At 45.7% G+C, this 19,782-nt stretch overlaps 1 protein-coding gene across 3 annotated transcripts in view; it reads left to right on the top strand.

Moving 5' to 3' along the window:
- Positions 1-19,782, top strand: part of TASOR (transcription activation suppressor) — a 191,335-nt gene that overhangs the window by 4,369 nt on the left and 167,184 nt on the right. For 2 of the 3 annotated variants that reach the window (XM_075321319.1, XM_075321318.1), the window contains exons 2-8: positions 734-876; positions 1,221-1,313; positions 15,622-15,694; positions 16,380-16,471; positions 16,731-16,889; positions 17,164-17,300; positions 18,940-19,014. In XM_075321319.1, the coding sequence (XP_075177434.1) occupies positions 734-876; positions 1,221-1,313; positions 15,622-15,694; positions 16,380-16,471; positions 16,731-16,889; positions 17,164-17,300; positions 18,940-19,014 (772 nt within the window). The remainder of the gene's footprint in view (positions 1-733; positions 877-1,220; positions 1,314-15,621; positions 15,695-16,379; positions 16,472-16,730; positions 16,890-17,163; positions 17,301-18,939; positions 19,015-19,782) is intronic. The other variant, XM_075321320.1, reaches the window with a different exon arrangement.

Genomic DNA, 19,782 nt, shown 5'->3' with positions numbered 1-19,782 from the left:
GTGTCTTAGTTTTAAGTAAACGCTAATTAGTTCTTAAAAAAAGGAAGAAGTCATGGGGCCTTCAGTCCAAGATTTATTGTTCCATAAGAAGTAACATGAACAGATAACAGCAAGGGAGAGGGACCGGTGAGGACGACGGCCGTTTCATGCCGACTAGTACAGGTAGTCCTCAGGGTACGACGGTCTCGAGTTACGTAGTTTCATGGTTATGACGCTTTATACAACGCTTTATGTGCAGCAGCGGAAGAAGAGTCCAGTGCTGTACAGAGGAAATCGAGTCTTGTGCACGCCATAACACCCTTCATTATGGCTCCCAAACGTAAGCCAGACTACTGTACCTGTTTATTGATAATTATGTAGGGTACTGTGTTAGAATAGGTGTAGGAATAGGCTAAGTGTTTGCAGTACTGTACTGTTGTTATGGTACAGTACTGTATGAACGTATGGTTCTACTTACATCGAAATTCAGTTTCCGATGCCGCGTAAGAATGGATCAACGTCGTAAGTCGAGGACTACCTGTAATTAGTTCTTACACTCTTGTAAATATACTTTTCACAGATTTTTGCGATGTCACTTGCAATTCTAAGTAAAGCACAATAAAATTTTTGCACCATTGTTTTGTTTATGCGTTTTTGTTTGACAAAATCATGAAAATGACTGACAATTCAAAAAGTTACACAACGTATCTTGGAAGTAACTTCTCAATTTTATTTTTTTTTGTTCATCTTTTAGCTCTTCAGCCGGTTAACACTGGCTCACGGGATTTTGAAGAGATATTGAAAATTCTACATTCATCATATTTGGATGCAAATTCAAAGACACATTTTACATACCAGTCTGCTCGAATGGTTCATAATGAATTCTTGGAGAAAGAGGTCAGTGAGTGTAAATCGGACATCTAACTGATCACCTGTGCTTTACAGAACCTTTATGTTCTGGCACATTACTCTTTAGTCACTATTGTTCTTTGGGAAAAAAAAACAAACCTCCAATGCTTTGGATCAAACTTAGTATATCCTTTAATGAAGACAGTAAACTACCTCTCGGAAAGGGAAATTTGTGCCACGTTTTTAAATCGGACAGTGGCATCCCATTTGGCAAAGAGTAATGTTCACTTAGTTTTGTGTGCTCAATTTAATACTTGGGATGAAGAAAGGAAAAAATATCATTTTCAATCCTTTCCCAAATTCCATACGTCTTCTTTTTTTATTTTTCTTAGTTCACTGAGAAAAGAAGACAATTGAAAACTGAGGGTCGATCAGATAAGGAACTTGTCGAATCTTACGCTTTTCTTTTGGTTGATGAAGATCAGGTAAGAAAATCCAACGCGGTTCATAATTGTTCATGAAGTCCTTCAGGGTTTAGCAAAGCATGTAGGGAGGAAAAACCTGATGGTATAGAGGTTCGTCTATACTACTTTCACAGTCCTTTTAAATCTTTTAGCTAATATTCAGTTCTGTTTATAGATACTTCAATTATTTCTTCCTAAATATTATGAACTGTTGTCTTACTCTGAAATGTGAATTTTGAGGTTTTTACATTCCTCCTTGCGTTTCGTGACATGTGATTCGTTGTTTGGAATTGGCTTAGTCAGATTAAGAACCTATGCCCAGTAAAAATAGCACCTTTAAATTTGAAGCCTTGGCTGCTGCTTGGAATTTTTATTTATTTTTAGAGATTCTGATTCACTTTGGATGATTGTCCAATGTTCCCTCCACTGATTGCATTTTTTTTTCTCTTAATTTCTCACAAAGTTTCCCAGCAGACAAATTTTAGAACTGATGGAATATTGTTAATCCGGGTGGTTTAAGTACTTTTCTAGATAAAATTTCCTTTGTTTGAATCCTGTACTTCTTTTTTTTATTTATATATGCATTGATGAAAATATGGTGACACACATTACCGTATTCACAAAAAAAGTCCCTGTGTGGTGTTGCAGTGTAGTGAATAAACAGTTTGGACATTCTCACCAACACTAATGGACAGAAGCATGAAATCTGAACCAAGGACCAAAAATGTCAGATGTGAAAGATGTGCACATAAGCCTTTCTTCGATTTGTAAAAAGATATGATAAAATGAAAATCTATTGCAGCTTTTCTCAGAAGTTTGAAATATGTGAGGAATTTCCTCGAAAAATATCTTACTTTTTGTCTTGGCATGAATTCTACAGGAAGTTGCAACAAATTAAAAGCACGTGCAAGCTTTGAGCCGCTTCCCAGCTTGTAAAAGAGCATGGCACCTCAGCTGAGAACTTTTTGTTCTTTTCTAATCTCCTCTGAATAGTTTGGTTACATAGGAGTGTGATGGACAGGATGGGGGTCGGACAGGATGGGGGTCGGACAGGATGGGGGTCGGACAGGATGGGGGTCGGACAGGATGGGGGTCGGACAGGATGGGGGTCGGACAGGATGGGGGTCGGACAGGATGGGGGTCAGAGATCCTTTAGGCTTTCAGAATTGTTTTTATTGCATTGGCAAGTCTCAGAATGCTTTGTCGTAACACTTCTAAAAAGGAGGAAGGGAGGACCTACACACCATACACACCATACAAAATCTGATACCTGGCCAAGTCTTAGCCATACAGACTGACATTTGCCGAACAACTTATGGTTAGTCTGTAAAACTTGTCATTGTAGATTTACTTCATCTCGGCTTCCATAAGTGGATGCAAATCCATTATTAACTTTGGTCGACATTCCTGCAAGAGCATCTGTTGCCTGTTTCACAGAAAAGTAACGACTGAGTTTCTAGTGCATAGCCAGTATTATTTTGCTGGCATTATTCAGAAGTGCAGTTCAACGAAGCCTACAGATCAATGAACTTTAGCTGCCCAAATGCTTAAAATAGCTGTTTAGCTATTCGTCGTAACCTCCCTCCCTCCATACACGTGTATGTTTAGCTCAAAAGGGAGAGCAACTGCTGGTCATCTTTTGTGAAATACGTCATGCTTGACCTATTTCCCCGAGTATCAGAATACTGCATGCATGCATACTAAATGGTTTGCCGGATGTGCGTTTGGACAACCTTAACCTAATCTTTATGGCCACTTTAAAAATGTTACAGCATTTTTTTTTTTTTTTCTTTGGTACAAGAAATTAAATCAAGCAGTCATCACTACAAAGAATGTTACTCAAAAATCTTATGTATACACTGCGTCAGCACACTGCAATAAATAAAAACCTAAATTCCACTATTGCTACACATGTTAAAAAAAAAAAAAGTGGCACTTAAGTCAGCAACACTGTGACCTCAAATGGAAGGACCTTGAATAGAGATGATTGAACCTGAGGTGCGAAGACAGACTTTAAAAAATAAAAAAGACAAAACCAGAGTTCTGGTGCTTTACATATGGAAACCACTTGCGTGAGCATAAGTATGCTCGGGTATGCCCTGTGCTCAGCCCAGTGCCAGCCGGTTGCAGTATTTGATCGGATCAGAGTTAGGGTAATGGCATGATTGGATGTAGTGTGCACCCAAAAATGAAAAACCGCACCCTTCCTTGGAAGTGATCAGTTTATGGCTTGCTGTGGGCAGAGACCCAAACTGGCCAAATAGTGACTTCCATTGGGGTTCAGGTCAAGTTCGAGTCCAAAACAACTTTTTCAAAAGTTCAGCTGAACCCGCCAAACTGAACTTCAACGGATCCGCTCATCTCTAACCTTCAACCCTTACATGCGCATAGAGCCTCGATATGAACTAAAGATGTTTTAATTAGTTAAGCTGGAACATATCTTGTAAAGGTGGGTGGATAAAAGGCACATGTGTTAAGGTCCAGTCACACAGAACGAGATCGTTGCTACGTCACAGTTTCCGGACCGTTGTTGAATTGTTGGTGAGATGTCACAGTTATTTTCCCAATGACTTTAGTAACGATGCAGCGACCTGTATAACGATCTCGTTGGTTGTTGGGACCCTGTCACACAGCAGCTATGTAACGATTCCGACCTCGAATAGGGGCGTAGTGTTTGATGCTGTAAGCCATGTAGGCGTGCATATGCGGTGCCTTTTCCACACCCCTCCGCTCCGATTGGTGGCCAATACTGCGTTCTGATTAGGCGGCCGGCCTAGATGGCAACTTTGTATCACTTCATCCTTTGTCCCTTTTTGAGCCTTGCTTTAAGGATAGAACCTGCGACTCCACCCGGATTCATTCGTACTTTGTTCCCGGTTGCTTGCTCGCTTTTCGGATCGAAGCTGAATCTGCACCAGGGTTCATCCCTCCTTCGTTCCCAAGTGTTTGCTTACTGTTCTCAGCGCCAACCAATCAGTGCAGAGGAAGCGTGGAAAAGGTGACGCAACTACACGCCTACGTGTCACACTTTAAGTTCTCATCTAGGTCGTTAACGAAATCGTTGGTAGGTGTCAAACATACAGATCCATCCTGCCCAGCAGGACTCCGAGCCAAAAATGGCCCAGGACATTCAGCAATGACCAACGATCTCACAGCAGGGGGCGGATTGTTGGTACGTGTCAAACGTAACGAGATCGCTGGTGAAGTCGTTGTTTTGTCACAGAAACTGTGACGTAGCAACGATGCTGTTAGCGATCTCGTTATGTGTGAAGTGGCCTTTACTCAAAAGCAATAGAAAAAAAACCAGGAAGCATATTATCTATAACAAAAATAAACAAATTACCTCAATTTTGTTGAAATGAAATTCTGAATGAAGGATAGAAAATATATAAAAGCAACACAAAAATATTCTCTTATGGTACTCCTGATGCCAGCTCTATTTTTTAATTTTCCAGAACCTGTTGCGTCAATTTGTTCCAAATGCTTAATTTTCTGGAAGTCCTATAAGCAAGATAATACAATGACTGTGCGCTTTTATTGAGACACATGAACAGCTGCTTCTAGTTGCACTGCACACTCCGGAAATGAACACCTTGCTTTACAAACGCAAAGATGGAAAATGCTCTCGATATACGTATAAGAACAATCAAAAAAATATCTTCTAGATAGCAGTCAGCTGTGTTCATTTGACTGACGACTAGCTCTCCCTAAAAGCCAAAGCTAAGTTTCATAGTTTGTATTTAAGGTAGAATTAAAGGAAGAAAAATTAGGTCAGCCGACCTGCATTCGGACTTTGACAAAGGACTCTTCACAGAGTTAATGAATTCATTAATTCATTTACCCCCCCCCCCCCCCCCATTGGAGCTTTGCACAACCTGCCTAGATACATTTTACCATTTGAAGTTTAATTAGAAAGTTTGCAATAAAGCCTGAAATTTTAGCCAAACCTTAAAGGAGTTGTCCGACAAACTCCAAAAAAAAAAGTTAATCTGTGCTGTATTGTCATATAAAACACCCCCTACATTATTTTTTTTTGTTTTCTACATTTTTGTTTCTCTTGATTTTTCACTTTATTCTCTGCAGCTCTTTGTTTACATTCAGCACAACCTAACATGACATGTTTGACAGCCAAACCCACAGTCACAGCTGGCACCGCCCCCGGCCTCAGTTTCCAGCCCCGCCCTCTGCCTGCCCTCTGCACACACATTCCCTGTCAGTATACTGCCCCAGCACCTGATAGATAAATGAATGCTATGTAATGAAATTTATATATAGCCCCTAATGCTAGTCTATAGGACACACACACACTATATTATACATAATCCCCCTCATGCACTGTCTCCTCTGCCCCCAAGCACTCCCCTGCCTCTCACCCCCATCAACTCTCTTCTCTGCCCCCCACTCTGTCAGCCGTGCACGCTCTTCTCTGCACCCTCCCCCCCCCCCCCCCCCTGCTCGCTCTCCCTTCTCATCCATGCAGCATGCTGTCTCTTCTCCATGCTGTGATGATTGCAGTGTCCTATACAGAGCTCAGTGCTGTTGTTCGCTGGTGTCAGGTGACATCCCTGCTTCTGACTGTATTCAGAAGCGAGGAGCACGGGAGGCTGCATTCATCAGAGACAGCGCACGGGGGAGGGGGGTCACAGTTGCCCGGGCACCATACAACATAATGAGCTGAGGACACTGTCGGGCAAACAGCACTCACCGTGTCCTAGACAGAGAGGGCAACCCTGTGATTGTCCAGCACATACAGTGCAGAGAGAGCAGCGCACAGGGAGGGGGCGGGGCTCATCACACTGTACCCGCCCAGCAGGGCGGCAACATGCAGTGGCAGATTTGCATGTCAACATGGTCCTGCCCATGTTGACATGAAATGATCGGAAGTGGCAAAATCACAGCAGGAGCAGTCACATGACCCCTCTGAGCCTGGGGAGAGGGGCTGACAGCAGGGCAGGTAAGTGGTCACTATCTACTTACCTGCCCCAATGTAGCCCAACAGTGTAAATAATAAAAAAAGCAAAATAAGCCGGATAACCCCTTTAACATATTGTTTCAGAGGAAGGAAAAAATCCCCAAGCGACACAGTAAGCGCCACATTAGGGGAAAACATTCCTTCCTTACACCACATACGGCAGTCAGATTAGTTCCATGGATCAACGCCCCATCACAGAATCTAGTTCACATAACCAGTAATATATTTTTCAAGAAAGGCGACCAGGTCTCTCAATGTTTAGTGACTCTACAATTACAACATTGTGGCAGAGTTCCGTAGTGTTTGTGTTTTCAACAGGAAAAGGGAAGTAAACCGCTATCTTGCTGTAGACCAAACCGATTGGGAGTATCATATTCTACCTAATTGCTCCTTTTCTCCACCATCTGTCTGAAGAATTGGGAGGCCACCATACACATCAGATGTTTGAACTTGCACACCAAATTGACTCTCCCATAGACTTAAATGTTGGCCTTAAATTAGAACTGGGCCTTGTACAGTTTTTGCAAATTTACTATAAGAAATTTTGTAATCTACTGTGAATTTTTTTTTTCTTTTTTTGTTTTCCCCTCGTGTCATAAGACACTTCTCCTGCCTCCTGACCAGATCATTCACTCTATATAGAGAAACAACACACAGTTCACAACTGTCTTGCCCAAGTTGCGGCACTGCCAGCAAAGTGAGGGTCAGGGAAAGGTGTGAACAGCGTAAAAGGAAAAGATTGGGCAGATTCTAGCAACCTTGCTTAGTGCTGATTTCACATCTACACAGCTCAGCACTGCTACATAATATCCTCTACACTCCTAGTTTTATCTGTCCTTTTTAAGAAAAGAAAAAAAAAAGGCAGTATCTCTTAACAGGTTAACTTATTTCCTATCAGGTCAGAAAACTGCAGGATACACGTCTTGTAATAACCGGAAATAGTGTTAACTCCAACATATTACAGCTTGTTCTGAAAAGTTACTTGAAATCATAGCTCTCCCTTAGGCTATGTGCGCACTAGAAAATGGACTGCACCCTCTGGCAGAATACCGCACCCGCGGCAAAAACTGCATTAAAACCAAACCTGCGATTTGCCGCACGTTTTCCGCGGGTTGGTCCCTGCAGTTTTTTACCATTATGGCAAAAAACGCAGGTACCTGCAAAAAGGTGACATGCACATTAATTACGCAGCGGAGATTCCGCAGGTAAATCCGCAGGTAGACAAAAAAAAACCCCGCAGTATGCACACAGCATTTTTTTTTTTTTTTTTTTTTTTTTTTTTTTTTTTTTTTTGATACCCATAGGTTTTGCTGGGGAATGACTGCAGAAATGTCAGACACAGTTTCTGCAGTAAATCCGTGGTAAATCTGCAGCGTGCGCACAGGGCCTTAGGTTCCAAATGCATGTAAGTACTGGAGAGCTGCTGTATATTCAGACTTTAAAAATGTTTCATCAACGTCAAAAGATCATATATAAACAGCTGTTGCAAAGCTAAAATTAAGTACGTGTTTGGTGGTTTAATTTATCAAAACCTGTGCAAAGGAAAAGTGGTGTAGGTTGTTGCAGCAACTATTGGGTTAGGTCAAGTTTTTATTTAAAAGAAGAAAAAAAAAGGAATCCTAAAGGCTTCTTAGAACAAAATTTCTTCGGCGCTCTATTGGGAGACCCAGACGATTGGGTGTATAGCACTGCCTCCGGAGGCCACACAAAGCAATTACACTAAAAAGTGTAAGGCCCCTCCCCTTCTGGCTATACACCCCCAGTGGGATCACTGGCTCACCAGTTTTCTGCTTTGTGCGAAGGAGGTCAGACATCCACGCATAGCTCCACTGTTTGTAGTCAGCAGTAGCTGCTGGCTATATCGGATGGAAGAAAAGAGGGCCCATATGGGGCCCCCAGCATGCTCCCTTCTCACCCGCGGTGGTGCTTGTAAGGTTGAGGTACCTATTGCTGGTACAGAGGCTGGAGCCCACATGCTGTTTTCCTTCCACATCCCCTGGAGGGCTCTGTGGAAGTGGGATCTTGCCGGCCCCCAAGCCCTGGGGCCGGGCTCCATCCACAGACCCAGAGAACCTGCTGGATTTGGAGCGGGAGTGCCGTTCAGGGACAAGGCCCTGCAACTTTCAGGTACTCTGTGTCCCCGGCAGGCACGGACACTCTCAAGGCTTGCTGAGCGTTATAGTGCGCCGGGGACAGTAGCGCTGTGCGCTGGGGTTAGGTCACTGCAGCTTTGCTGAGTGACGTTACATGTTGGGAACTACTGCGCCGACCGCTACTGGAGCGGCGGCGCAGCTGCGACTTGTGGTGCGCCGGGGACTTTGCGCCGACCGCGCTTTTACGGCGGCGGCGCTTCTAACTTTAGCCCCCGGCTTCTGCGGCCTAGCGCCGCTTCGTTCCCGCCCCCACCCTGTCAATCGGCAGCGCCGAGGGCTGGAGCTTTATTTACATGCTCCAGCCCTCTCACTAGGCACAGTGGGAAGCAGGCTTCCCGCTCTTCGTCTGTATACGCCCAGGGCCCGCCCCCCCCTCTCCACAAGGACGCCGGCAGCCATTACACATGCGGTCTGGCTGGGGAAAGGCAGCAGGCTCTGGGAGACCCAGACTAAAGGGATTTCGGCGACCACACACCCGCTCCTTAGCGGGCGGTAAGCTGCACTTTAGTGCTGGCCCCACTAGTGCCTCAGTGTTATATTAGTGTACTTTTTTCTTGGTACCATATATATATATAGTGGCACTGTAAGGTCGCTTCTTGGCTGGACACCCTGTATTGCTACTGAGGAGGCAGCAACATGTCATCCGCTAAACGCAAGGGTGCCAAGGCACAGGCTGTGTACACTGTTTGTACTGCATGTGGGGCTAATCTACCAGCAGGCTCCAACGACTCTCATTGTGTGCAATGTTCAGTCCCAGTGGCACTTCGTCAGCCAGAGCCTATGGTGGTAGTGGCCCAGGCAGAGACGCCTGTGAACCCTGCCCCGGTGACGGGGACAGACTTTGCAGTTTTTGCTGATAAAATGTCTGTGACTATGACAAAAATCCTGGAGACCTTGCAGTCCAGGCCAGTTGCTCAGACCATGGACACTGCTGTGTCTATGCTCTCCGGTCCCCCTCAGTTGGAACTAATCCGTACTTCAGGGGGGTCTCAAGCATCACAGGCTGAAGTCTCTGACTCAGATGACAGTCCCAGGCAGCCTAAGCGAGCTCGCTGGGAAAGACCCTCCACGTCATCACACTGCTCAGGGTCTCAGCGACAAGAGTCTCTCTGTGATGAGACTGAGGACGGTGATCAGGATTCTAATCCTGAGGCCCCTCTCAATCTGGATGCCCCTGATGGTGACGCCATGGTTAATGACCTTATATCGGCAATTAATAGACTGTTGGATATTTCTCCCCCAGCCCCTTCTGCAGAGGAGGCAGCTGCACAGCAGGAGAAGTTCCATTTCCTATATCCCAAGCGTAAATTAGGTGCTTTTTTGGACCACTCTGACTTCAGAGAATCGATCCAGAAACACGACGCTCATCCAGACAAGCGTTTCTCTAAACGTTCTAAGGATACCCGTTATCCTTTTCCCTCTGAGGTGGCCAAACGCTGGACCCAGTGTCCAAAGGTGGATCCCCCAATTTCCAAGCTTGCGGCTAGATCCATAGTCGCAGTAGAGGATGGCGCTTCACTTAAAGATGCCAACGACAGACAGATGGACCTTTGGTTGAAATCTATGAAGCTATCGGCGCGTCGTTTGCTCCAGCATTCGCGGCCGTGTGGGCACTCCAAGCTATTTCAGCTGGTTTAGCACAGGTGGATGCTTTCATGCATCCAGCAGTGCCGCAAGTGGCGTCCCTAACTTCGCAAATGTCTGCGTTTGCGACCTATGCTATCAATGCTGTCCTAGAATCTACGAGCCGTACCGCTATGGCGTCCGCCAATTCTGTGGTTTTGCGCAGAGCCTTGTGGTTAAAGGACTGGAAGGCAGATGCTGGTTCCAAAAAATGCTTAACCAGCTTGCCATTATCTAGAGACAGACTGTTTGGTGAGCCATTGGCTGAAATCATAAAACAGTCCAAGGGTAAGGACTCTTCCTTACCACAGCCCAGAGCAAGTAAACCTCAACAGAAAAAGTGGCAGTCGAGGTTTCGGTCCTTTCGAGGCTCGGGCAAGGCCCAATTCTCCTCGTCCAAAAGGACTCAGAAAGAACAAGGGAGCTCAGATTCCTGGCGGGCTCACTCACGCCCCAGGAAAGCAAATGGAGGAACCGCTTCCAAAGCGGCTACCTCATGACTTTCGGCCTCCTCCCTCCGCATCCTCGGTCGGTGGCAGGCTCTCCCGCTTTTGCGACATTTGGCTGTCACAGGTCAAAGACCGGTGGGTAACAGACATTCTGTCTCGCGGGTACAGAATCGAGTTCAGTTCTCGGCCTCCACTTCGGTTCTTCAGAACCTCCCCACACCCAACCGAGCAGATGCCCTGCTGCAGGCGGTGGACTCTCTAAGAGCAGAAGGAGTCGTGATCCCTGTCCCCCCTCAGGAACGGGGGCGAGGATTTTACTCCAATCTCTTTGTGGTTCCAAAAAAGGACGGCTCCTTCCGTCCTGTTCTGGACCTAAAACTGCTCAACAAGCATGTGAACGCCAGGCGGTTCCGGATGGAATCCCTCCGCTCAGTCATTGCCTCAATGTCTCAGGGAGATTTCCTAGCATCAATAGACATCAAAGATGCTTATCTCCACGTGCCGATTGCTACAGAGCACCAATGCTTTCTACGCTTCGTGATAGGAGACGACCATCTTCAGTTCGTAGCTCTGCCATTTGGTCTGGCGACAGCCCCTCGGGTGTTCACCAAGATCATGGCGGCAGTGGTAGCAGTCTTGCACTCTCACGGACACTCTGTGATCCCTTACTTGGACGATCTACTGGTCAAGGCACCCTCTCAAGAGGCATGCCAACTCAGCCTGAAGGTTGCACTGGAGACTCTCCAGGCGTTCGGGTGGATCATCAACTTCCCAAAGTCAAATCTGTCACCGACCCAATCACTAACGTATCTGGGCATGGAGTTTCATACTCTCTCAGCGATAGTGAAGCTTCCGCTGGACAAGCAGCGGTCTCTACAGACTGGGGTGCAGGCTCTCCTTCAAAGTCAGCCGCACTCCTTAAGACGCCTCATGCACTTCCTCAGGAAGATGGTGGCGGCAATAGAGGCGGTTCCGTTTGCGCAGTTTCATCTGCGTCCACTTCAATGGGACATTCTCCGCCAATGGGACGGGAAGTCAACATCCCTGGACAGGAAAGTCTCCCTTTCCCAGACGGCCAAAGACTCTCTGCAGTGGTGGCTTCTTCCCACCTCATTATCACAGGGAAGATCCTTCCTACCACCGTCTTGGGCGGTGGTCACGACAGACGCGAGTCTGTCAGGGTGGGGAGCAGTCTTTCTCCACCACAGGGCTCAGGGTACGTGGTCTCAGCAGGAGTCCACCCTTCAGATCAATGTTCTGGAAATCAGAGCAGTGTATCTTGCCCTACTAGCCTTCCAGCAGTGGCTGGAAGGAAGGCAGATCCGAATTCAGTCGGACAACTCGACAGCGGTGGCATACATCAACCACCAAGGGGGGACACGCAGTCGGCAAGCCTTCCAGGAAGTCCGGCGGATTCTGATGTGGGTGGAAGCCACAGCCTCCACCATATCCGCAGTTCACATCCCCGGCGTAGAAAACTGGGAAGCAGACTTCCTCAGTCGCCAGGGCATGGACGCAGGGGAATGGTCCCTTCACCCAGACGTGTTTCAGGAAATCTGTCGCCGCTGGGGGGTGCCGGACGTCGACCTAATGGCGTCACGGCACAACAACAAGGTCCCAACCTTCATGGCACGGTCTCGCGATCAAAGAGCGCTGACGGCAGACGCCCTAGTGCAAGATTGGTCGCAGTTCCGGCTCCCTTATGTGTTTCCACCTCTGGCACTCTTGCCCAGAGTGCTACGCAAGATCAGATCCGATTGCAGCCGCGTCATACTTGTCGCCCCAGACTGGCCGAGGAGGGCGTGGTATCCGGATCTGTGGCAGCTCACGGTCGGCCAACCGTGGGCACTCCCAGACCGACCAGACTTACTGTCCCAAGGGCCGTTTTTCCATCGGAATTCTGCGGCCCTGAACCTGACTGTGTGGCCATTGAGTCCTGGATCCTAACGTCTTCAGGATTGTCCCAAGGGGTCGTTGCCACCATGAGAAAGGCTAGGAAGCCCACGTCCGCTAAGATCTACCACAGAACGTGGAGGATATTTTTATCCTGGTGCTCTGCTCAGGGAGTGTCTCCCTGGCCATTTGCATTGCCTACCTTTCTTTCTTTCCTGCAATCTGGGTTAGAAAAAGGTTTGTCGCTCGGCTCCCTTAAAGGTCAGGTCTCGGCGCTATCCGTCTTTTTTCAGAGGCGTTTGGCACGCCTTCCTAAGGTGCGCACGTTCCTACAGGGGGTTTGCCATATCGTACCCCCGTACAGGCGGCCGTTAGATCCATGGGATCTGAACAGGGTACTAGTTGCCCTCCAGAAGCCGCCCTTCGAGCCTCTGAAGGAGGTTTCACTTTCTAGACTATCACAGAAAGTGGCTTTTCTGGTAGCGATCACATCTCTTCGGAGAGTGTCTGAGCTGGCAGCACTATCATCCAAGGCTCCCTTCCTGGTCTTCCACCAGGACAAGGTTGTGCTGCGCCCTATTCAGGAGTTTCTCCCGAAGGTGGTATCCTCTTTTCATCTTAATCAGGATATCTCTTTGCCTTCGTTTTGTCCTCATGCAGTTCATCGGTATGAGAAGGATTTACATTTGTTAGATCTGGTGAGAGCACTCAGAATCTACATTTCCCGCACGGCGCCCTTGCGCCGTTCGGATGCACTCTTTGTCCTTGTCGCTGGTAAGCGCAAAGGGTCGCAGGCTTCTAAGGCCACCCTGGCTCGATGGATCAAAGAACCAATTCTTGAAGCCTACCGTTCGGCTGGGCTTCCGGTTCCATCAGGGCTGAAGGCCCATTCTACCAGAGCCGTGGGTGCATCCTGGGCATTACGACACCAGGCTACGGCTCAACAGGTGTGCCAGGCAGCTACCTGGTCGAGTCTGCACACTTTCACCAAACATTATCAGGTGCATACCTATGCTTCGGCGGACGCCAGCCTAGGTAGAAGAGTCCTGCAGGCGGCAGTTGCCTCCCCGTAGGGGAGGGCTGTCTTGCAGCTCTAACATGAGGTATTTCTTTACCCACCCAGGGACAGCTTTTGGACGTCCCAATCGTCTGGGTCTCCCAATAGAGCGCCGAAGAAGAAGGGAATTTTGTTACTTACCGTAAATTCCTTTTCTTCTAGCTCTTATTGGGAGACCCAGCACCCGCCCTGTTGTCCTTCGGGATTTTTGGTTTGTTTGCGGGTACACATGTTGTTCATGTTGAACGGTTTTCAGTTCTCCGATGTTACTCGGAGAGAATTTGTTTAAACCAGTTATTGGCTTTCCTCCTTCTTGCTTTTGCACTAAAACTGGTGAGCCAGTGATCCCACTGGGGGTGTATAGCCAGAAGGGGAGGGGCCTTACACTTTTTAGTGTAATTGCTTTGTGTGGCCTCCGGAGGCAGTGCTATACACCCAATCGTCTGGGTCTCCCAATAAGAGCTAGAAGAAAAGGAATTTACGGTAAGTAACAAAATTCCCTTCTTTCCAAAAGCCTGCCATTGGAATAGACTAAAATGTAAGCTGAACGACGGCAAAACAGGAGCTACATATTATCTGTGCTACGAACACTTGTTTCAATTAGTCACTGTCAACAAACTTTGCATAAATCAATAGTTCAAGCAAATATAAAACTTTTGTAATACATCCCAGAGAAATGTGATTCTCTCCACTTACATACTGACTTTGCAGCAGAGACACACTGTGCTTCTGCTTTCCAGTAAGTGTTTTGCCTCACCCCAGTGTTTGGAATCACAGCTACACTGCTCAATAATATTATATAGTATCCTCAATGCTGCTGCCTCTTCTGAACGGGAACTACAGAAAAACAGTCCTTCAACTGAAGTGAAAACTGTAGGATATTTGTGTTATTTCTCATGTACACATATGACCGCTTGTTTTGCAATCTGAAACGGGTGTGCTTGGAGTGACTCAAAGGTTTTTTGGACGTCTTAAAGGGAACCAAACATCAGGATTTTCGTGTATAAGCTGCAGCCAGTGCAGTACTGGCACTATCATGCACAGTGTGTACATACCATCAGGGGGCAGCTCGGGTGTTTAGGCAGTGAAATACAACTTTATAAAGTTTGAAATTTCGTGCACTTTTTGATTGACGTGTGCACCTCTGCAGATAATGTCCGGGCGGGTTATGCAGGAGTTCCCCGCCCCCCCCCACCAGCCTGTTCCTCCCTCTCTCCTGATGTCCGGGCGGGTTATGCACGTGTTCCCCGCCCCCCCGCGCCGCCTGTTCCTCCCTCCCTCTGGCTGTATGTAAATATCTAATCTTCAGAAACATGGCGCCGGAATGGGCCTCTGCGCATAGCGCTTATCTCCAGCGCCATGTTTCTGAAGCCCCCGCATTACACAACTTGGTGTCTGAGAGGGCGGCGCATGCGCCCTCGTTTCTTCACAGCCTGTTGTGACCGCGGGAGCGCGCGCGATTAGAACAGGACAGAACAGCTGACCGGAGGACGCGATTACCTGCTGCTCCTGTATCGTGCCGCCCCAGGACACCGGGCCAACACACCAGCCGGTGTGACATCGCTGTGGCGCCGCCCTCTCAGACACCAAGTTGTGTAATGCGGGGGCTTCAGAAACATGGCGCCGAAGATAAGCGCTATGCGCAGAGACCCACTCCGGCGCCATGTTTCTGAAGATTAGATATTTACATACAGCCAGAGGGAGGGAGGGAGGAACAGGCGGCGCGGGGGGGGGGGGGGGGCGGGGAACACGTGCATAACCCGCCCGGACATCAGGAGAGAGGGAGGAACAGGCTGGTGGGGGGGCGGGGAACTCCTGCATAACCCGCCCGGACATCAGGAGAGAGGGAAGAACAGGCTGGTGGGGGGGCGGGGAACTCCTGCATAACCCGCCCGGACATTATCTGCAGAGGTGCACACGTCAATCAAAAAGTGCACGAAATTTCAAACTTTATAAAGTTGTATTTCACTGCCTAAACACCCGAGCTGCCCCCTGATGGTCTGTACACACTGTGCCTGATAGTGCCAGTACTGCACTGGCTGCAGCTTATACACGAAAATCCTGATGTTTGGTTCCCTTTAACAGCAGCCTGATTTTTTTTCTTCTATAGTTCCCCTTTTCTTTGAGTGCATCACATGATACCATACAAACTATTTCTGATAGACATATCTTTTAATCCTAGGTGCAAACTATAAGCGACAAAGGGTTACTAGTGGGAAATTCCAAATTAACCACACTTGGCAAGTCCTCAATGGGTAAGTCACTGGAATTTTTAATGCCTTTATTTTAGGGAGACTTTAGCGAACCATAAATAGTTTTCCGCTTTTTATTTAATTTTTTTTTTAAAATCCACAATGCAAATATAAGCCTTTTCAATAACACTGTTAATTACATTGATGCTTATTTGTATATTTTTTTTATATTTTTTTTTTTCTTGCCTTTTTGAGTCGTGTGTGTTTGTGTGTGTGTGTTTGTGTGTGTGTATATGTATGTATACCGAAAAATATTTGTATGCCGAAACTGTCGTGACTCAACTGCTGTGTTTCTGTAGCTTAAAGGGGTTGTCCTGTCATAATCGAAGACCCATCCCCAGAATAGTTCATCAGTATTTCTTAAGGGGGTCTGACATCCCTCACCACCACCAATCAACAGATTTTTAGCTGTGGCCCCTTCTTGAGACTATATGGATGAATACGAGTCTGGTTTTCATACTTTTATTCAAAAAAAGTTTATATATTGCATTGTCTACTATCGTCCAAGGCCAATTTCCATGAGTCCCATTGTTTCAGAGGCCTTATGCAATGCTTTGAAATCTATAGCTTTATTTCTTTAGGATTTGAGGGACTAAACTACATTTTATTTTTTTTTTTTTGCTTGAGCCAAAAGATTTAAATTTTGTGTTTTGACTCTTTTGTTGTTTTTTTTTTTTTTTTCCTATAGGTGTGTACTTGTCGAAGTGTGCTGATTTATTGCAGGTCAATCCTTTAGAAGGAGGAGCAACAGGGTGTATTCTCATATTTAAAGTAATAAAGGTAACGCTTATCCAATGGCACAAACTGTTTACTTATGTTTATATGCTCTCATTAGAGTGAAAGCAAGGATCTTTGCGTTTGGTCACCAGGAACACCCCTCACCCCTTTAGAAGGAAGGGAATGCAATGTTTTAAAGATACTTGCTACCTTTTAGAAGTTTTTACAAGCGAGTTACTCCATTTTTGACTTTGTAGTGAGATATTTTTGATTGAATCTAGTTATGTTTTATGTTGCATGTTTTTTTTTTTTTTATATATAGGGAAAAATGAAACCCGTTTATGATAACTTTAGGAATAACCAGGATTCTTTTTCGGGCACTGCTATTCTGGAGCCAGCACCCAAACATGAGTGTCATGTGTTAAAGAACATGCATGCAGTCACGACCCTGCTGTCTTACAGGGCCTTTGAGCGTTCTCAGGTACCATTTTATCTTTTAATTTCACTTGTATTTTAATACCCGAAAAGCATTTATTAATTTTCAAAACATTGGGATGAAGTATAGTTATATAGTAAAAGTTTTTTTCTGACTTTATATGTAGTCCATGATATAAAGCACCTTAAATTACAACTGTCTTTTGAGAGCAGTCCTGTTCACCCATTGTCTAAATCAATCTTCATGATTTGTATATATGTAATGTAAAAATAAAGATGTAATGTGCTTCAATTTCCTAAAATAGTTTCCCTGTCTTTAGTACTACTTCTATGAGTATGGATTTGATGAAATTCTCAAGAGACCTCGTCACGTGTGTCCATTTGCTGTTGTGTCATTTTTATACAAGACCGTTCAGAAACCAAGAAGACCCTCGTCACCTCTTTCCCCTCTGCCAGGGTTAGTAGTTTATCTCCATCTTATTTTCACTATACTATTTAACTATAAAATGTTATTCAGTGTGAATATTATATAATGAATAATATGCATCTGGATGCAGTGGACCTCTTTCTCTTGAAGCGGGGAACCCTATGAAATTACATGTCTCTTTTTCAATGTCTGAAGGGACATGGAAGCAGACTATGGAAGCTGCATATTTTGATTTTCTTTCATCTTAAGGGTATGATATGTGAACCTGTGATCATGCGTTACACCGCCTAACCGATCAGGGTGTATATGCCCTCTGTAACGAATATTGTTTTATACTAAAGGGGTGAGAAAATGGGCAGTCTCAACTAGTCACCGCCCTGAGCCTAACCAGGACGGTTGTCGACTTTGTGAACCGGATGTTTACCATCACTGAAGAATGTGGATTTAAGTTGCACCAATCACTCACACCCCACATAAACACTTTTTAAATAAAGTTTATACACTTTACACTGTCCCTTATCCCAGTCCGTACCAGATCTTCTCCTTTGACCACTTCTTTATTCCAGGTGCTGTCAACCCTCCAGCCCTGTCTGCAATAGTAAATACCAGAAATGAGCAATATGTTTCACACAGCCCTGGTCTACTGTGACAGCCGGTCTTCATGCCTTTGATCATGGGCGCCGCTAATTGTTACTAGGTCCCGTACCTTTGATATTGTTTTGATATTGTAGGGTCTAGTTGGCGACCTTGATGCTGGACTAAGGTTTCCAGGCAGAGAATTGACGAGTCGGCTGTCACAGAGGACTATACTAGATGCTGGACCAGGGAGGTGTGAATGAACTTCCTCACCTTTTTAGTAAATAATGTCTCTTCAACAATGTCAGTATTTATTCGTTATTTGCAGTGTCTGTCTAGGGTCATGCCCCATTAACAAGGGTCATAATGTTTAGTTATCATCAGTTTATTTGTGGATTGCCCAAGAGGACCTGTAGAACCTTGAGGTCTTTAAAAAAAAAAACAAAGAAAAAAAAAAAGGTCCATAGTGGCTCACAGAGCTGACTCCTCCGACCCCCACCCCTCCACCCCCTCTCTAAGGCCGGTGTCACACTTGCGAGTGCCTTGTGTGTATCTTGCTCAAGTCTTGCGTTGGATCACCCGTGACGGACTCGCACTCTCCTCACAGGATCGGGTCGGTTGCAGGCATCTCTATGCAGCTGACCCGCTCCTGTAAGGAGAGTGCGAGTCCGTCACGGGTGATGCAACGCGAGACTCGCGCAAGGCACTCACAAGTGACACCGGCCTAAGTTCATTAATCTCAGATTTAGGGACTGGGAATTGTGTATTATAGTAAGTATAGGGGAGGATAATGAATTCCTTGTCACGTGGTCTAGGCTCCATGAATTTGCCACCGATCCTGCAGGGGACAAGGTAGTTTTTGGCTTGGATACGTTCTCTCCCGTTCAGCTATACGGACCTCTCTGCCGATATCCACATACGGAGAGACCTGTCAATCTAACTGGGTGGGAGGAAGCTGGTAGGGATCATCTTTAGCTATGTTCTTCTGAAAAGTCACATCCGCATATTTTACGTTCTGTATTCTAAAATACTTTAGCTGTAAGAAACCTTTGTGGGTTGTGTAATTCATATCATCATTTTTCATATTTGCAAGGGAAAAAAAGATTATGCATTCATGTAAGTTTGACGGATTTGAGAAGGAAGTTTTGTGCAGACATAGGCATGTCTGGTATGTATGAATTCTGTTCATTTTACATATCTTCTGTAAGCGCCTGTCACAATGAGCAGTATCAAGATTAAAACAATATCACAACCAAATTCGATAATAGTAATAATCTTGCTATGAACTTGCATGAAGGTAATTGTGAGTGTAAATCTATTTGTACCCCTAATCTTTGTCTGTTGCATTTTAATTTTCAATATTTAACAGATTTTCAGTGAATCCGCACAAACTCTGATGTGGTGTATACTAATCTGGCATGTCTTGGCCTATTATATTTGCAATGTATTTAGTATGTAAGACTGCTTATTACAGTCATGTGAATTTTCAGAAAACTTTGTCGTAAAATTGCATGGATATGGTTGTAAGTAACCTGACAAGTACAACGGCTAGCTGCTTTTACGCCACTTATAGGGTTTGAAAGTGCTACTAGCATGATAACCGCTAAGGCATTTATTATTTAAAGCGTCATTGCCATCTTCCAAGATGAATCATTTTACAAAGTCAACTTTATTTATTAAACTTTGGCCCCTAAGTCACATCTCTGCCCCACCCCCCGCCCAAAGTTTGTTTAATTTTGTTAACTGCTTGTTGCCACAGGACCATTCACTATTGCTGTCTGGCAGTAGCCACAAATGCACAGTGCTTGCAAGTTCTTTCATAATTGAGCTTCCAAGCACTTCACTGAGGTTAGCTGGGATCAATGGACTGTGCTGTTTGTTCGTGATCCTAGTCATTTTTACTGCTATAGCTTTGCAGATGCAAAGCTGCCTCTTG

This window comes from Anomaloglossus baeobatrachus, chromosome 8 (assembly GCF_048569485.1).
Source record: "Anomaloglossus baeobatrachus isolate aAnoBae1 chromosome 8, aAnoBae1.hap1, whole genome shotgun sequence".
Lineage (NCBI taxonomy): Eukaryota > Metazoa > Chordata > Amphibia > Anura > Aromobatidae > Anomaloglossus > Anomaloglossus baeobatrachus.
Note: the sequence above shows the minus strand (reverse complement) of the source record. Positions and strands in the feature narration are given on the sequence as shown.